Genomic DNA, 3,268 nt, shown 5'->3' on the forward strand with positions numbered 1-3,268 from the left:
GGGGGGGGGGGGGAGAGGACAATAACTCCCTGAAGCTTCTCGATTGAAGGAAGGAAGCTCTAGGTAGATTCCATTGAGGTTCTCACAATCAACTTCTCACAATCAACTTCTGCCGAAGCTCAACTCTCTTCATTTCAGAAATCTTCAAATCGAACAGCCCCTCCTTGACGCAAGCAAAATCTCACTACACGGGGAAAAACCAGTTCATCCATCAATCAATATCCGCCACACCGAACCACTCCACATCGTAGAGAACGACATTACAGTAAATCCATCCAAACCCCGATTTCCTCCTCCCCGCAACAAAACCGAACGAACAAAGGGAAAAGTTCCGAATCGAAAGTAAACAGAAACAGCAGGTTCAAAAAAAAAAAAAAAAAAAAAAAAAAAGAAAAAAAAAAAAAAGAAAAGAAAAGAAAAAATGTGCTATTATCACGAAATCAACTACTCCTGCCACCACAACCTCTTCACCCTCATCGATTTCTGCCCAGCTCTCTACCGCCAACTCCAGCGCATCAATGATCCACGCGAACTCGCCCGTTCCGATGTTATCATCCCCTTCGAGGACCAGCCGCGCTGCGCCCCGCTGCGCAGCTATGAGAACATATTGAGCTCCTCGCGGTCGACGAGTGAGTGTGAGCGGTGTTTGGGGAGGTCGCGTCGGGCGGGAGACTCTTGGGAGGTTTGGATTAGGGGGGGCCCGGTAGGGAGGGGGTGTGGGGAGGTTGGTGTGTGGGGGCGTTTTTGTTTTTTTTTTTTTTTTTTTTTTTTTTTTTTTTTGTGTGTGTGTGTGTGTTTGGATGTCGTTTTAGGGGAGGCTCGGCTCTGAGATGATGGTTATTTTATTTTATTTTATTTTATTTTTATTTTTTTCGGATCCCCAGGACGGGGTTGTTTGTTGTAAAACTCGCTTTTTATGCCTTTCCTGGTTACGTGGAGTGAGTGCGTGGAACGGGGTAAAATGAAACTTGTCAGTTCGTCCTTTTCTTCCTTCTCAAGCTTGAACAGAAGAGGAATTCAATGATAACCGAAAGAAATTTATTGAATTTATTTATCTACCTCCATCAGCCAATCTTTGCAAACCATTGTTGCCAGGAATCATAGGCAGTTAGTTGGTTAGTCCATGGATGATGGCATGCGAACACTAAATGGGGTATCGAAATGATAAAATTGATTGGATATTCCAATTATACCACCCTAGGTGTTTTTTAAGTGGTGCCTTGTATGAAAACGAGTGAAAAAAGTCCACTGTAAGGTAAATAGACCGGGTAATCTATTTGGATTGAAGTTGGGGAAAGGGATATATATCTTAAAAGTTTAAAATCCGAAAAATTGACGACAATAGAAACCATACAAAAGACAACAAAGTAAATGCCAATGCCGAGAGACGTTCGAAATTAGGGAGCAGAAGAAAGAAGATAAAGATAGAAACGCCACCGAAATGCGCAAGATTGAGGATTAAGTCCAAGGGGTAGAATAAAAAAGAGCAAGAGTGATGACAGGATATTATGTGTTTACTACAGATGGAAATGAAAGGAAGGGAACGTAGAAAGGAAGGCCTAGTGCTTCGTCGAACCACAACTGCAACCTTCACTCTCCAGATCTTCATGATCAAGCAAAAATTGATCGGCGCTCTCGCCCCGTATCCTTCGTTTGAAATCGCCATGGTATCTATCAAGTTCATCGACGACAACACCATCATCCAGCGGCTCGCCCATCCAGGGGTACAGGTTACCACTCCCATCACCGCTGACGTGTGGAGATGACTTGGTATCCTTTAAGCGCTTGGTGACATTATGTAGATCAAGTGAGAGGTATTTCTGGAGAAATAAGCCGACCTCGGTATTTTCATGGTTGCCAACGAGGGGCATTGCGTCGTGTGCTGATGAGGCATAAATATTGACGTCGACACCTACCGTGTAGAATGTTAATATACAGCCTTGTGTTTATATACAAAACAGTAACTGGAAAGAATGAGAAAGAAGGTCAACTCACCTGAATGGCCATGCGTCGACCAGCCAATCTGGGCCCGTCGACTGACCATGTCGGCAAAAGCATAGGCTCCACCACCGTCCATGAGTTTTTGGACCTCAGCGTTCGTCGCATCATGAATGCCTAACCCGTCTCCGAGCAGCTTGTTGCGGATATAATTACGGCGGTTTAGATCATCAGCGTTTTTGCCTTCATTAGCTAGATAATGATCAAGAGCATTTCCGAGATATTCAGACGAGTGGCTCGCATTTCCGAGAACACCAGGATACCAGAGATACTCGGGGTAATCAGCATGTAGCTGTTTTGCAATAGACAAGCCGCCTGTCTCGTGGTCTGATGTGGCAACAAGAACACCAGGGGTGGAATCAGTCTTAAGGAACTCTAACGCCGCAGAAAAAGCTTTATCATAAGCTAGAACTTCGTGGACTTGAGCGACAGGGTCATTCCCATGGCCCCCATGATCTATCCTCGAGCCCTCAATCATAATGAAAAAACCTTTCTCGCTATCTTTCGTAGCTTCACTCAGGGCCTTTAGGGCTGTTCGTGTCATATCTTCAAGAGAAGGGTAAACATCAGTCATCTGGCTGCGGTCCACTTCGAAGGGAATGTCCTTAGCAGCCAGAAGGCCGAGTAAGGGTAGAGTGACGTTGCTGCCCATCTGAAGACTGTCGAATCCCGCCCGATCATGAATGTACGAGAATCCATTAGCTTTAGCCATCTGTACCACATCTTTATCATCGCGACGGCAGCTACCGTCTGCTGAGTTTGGTATAAAGTGACATCGTCCGCCTCCCATGATCAAATCAACCATCCGACCTAGAGGGTAGTTCCCGATTTCCTGCTCAGCAATGAGATCTTCGTAGGATCGCATGTTAGCATGAGACGCAAAGCAAGCTGGCGTAGCATCAGTAACGCGGGTCGTTACGACTAAACCAGTCATATAACCGGCTAATTTCGCTGCCTCGAGAATGGTACCACACGGGGATTTATCCGGAAGGACAGAAATTGCGCCATTGTAGCTTTTCATCCCACACGAGAACGCAGTCGCACCGGCCGCAGAGTCGGTAACGAGACTGGATGAGGACCGGGTTCTTGATGAACCTATGTGGTGCTGGTCGAGAACAAGAATATCGTCCATAGGCAGTTTGCTTTCGAATTGTCGAAAACTTCGCGTCAGGGATAAACTAGCTGGGCCCAGCCCATCTGATACCATAAATATGAGATTCCTCTTCCCTGATTGTTTCGACCAGGATCAAGCTTCAGTTTGTTTTGTGTG

General features: G+C 45.9%; 2 protein-coding genes across 2 annotated transcripts; both read right to left on the bottom strand.

The window, feature by feature from the left end:
• Positions 1-134: 134 nt before the first annotated feature.
• On the bottom strand, positions 135-1,102 carry HCAG_04548 (predicted protein; the record flags this gene model as incomplete). Its single annotated transcript, XM_001540658.1, has 3 exons — positions 135-184; positions 472-594; positions 1,060-1,102. The coding sequence occupies 3 exons, from the start codon at positions 1,100-1,102 to the stop codon at positions 135-137; spliced, it is 216 nt and encodes a 71-aa protein (XP_001540708.1).
• Positions 1,103-1,559: 457 nt separating this feature from the next.
• On the bottom strand, positions 1,560-3,130 carry HCAG_04549 (repressible alkaline phosphatase precursor; the record flags this gene model as incomplete). Its single annotated transcript, XM_001540659.1, has 2 exons — positions 1,560-1,912; positions 1,996-3,130. 2 exons carry the CDS (start codon positions 3,128-3,130, stop codon positions 1,560-1,562), a joined length of 1,488 nt encoding a protein of 495 aa, XP_001540709.1.
• Positions 3,131-3,268: the final 138 nt, after the last annotated feature.

The sequence above is a fragment of the Histoplasma capsulatum genome, genomic scaffold, assembly GCF_000149585.1.
Source record: "Histoplasma capsulatum NAm1 scaffold_4 genomic scaffold, whole genome shotgun sequence".
NCBI classification, from domain to species: domain Eukaryota; kingdom Fungi; phylum Ascomycota; class Eurotiomycetes; order Onygenales; family Ajellomycetaceae; genus Histoplasma; species Histoplasma mississippiense.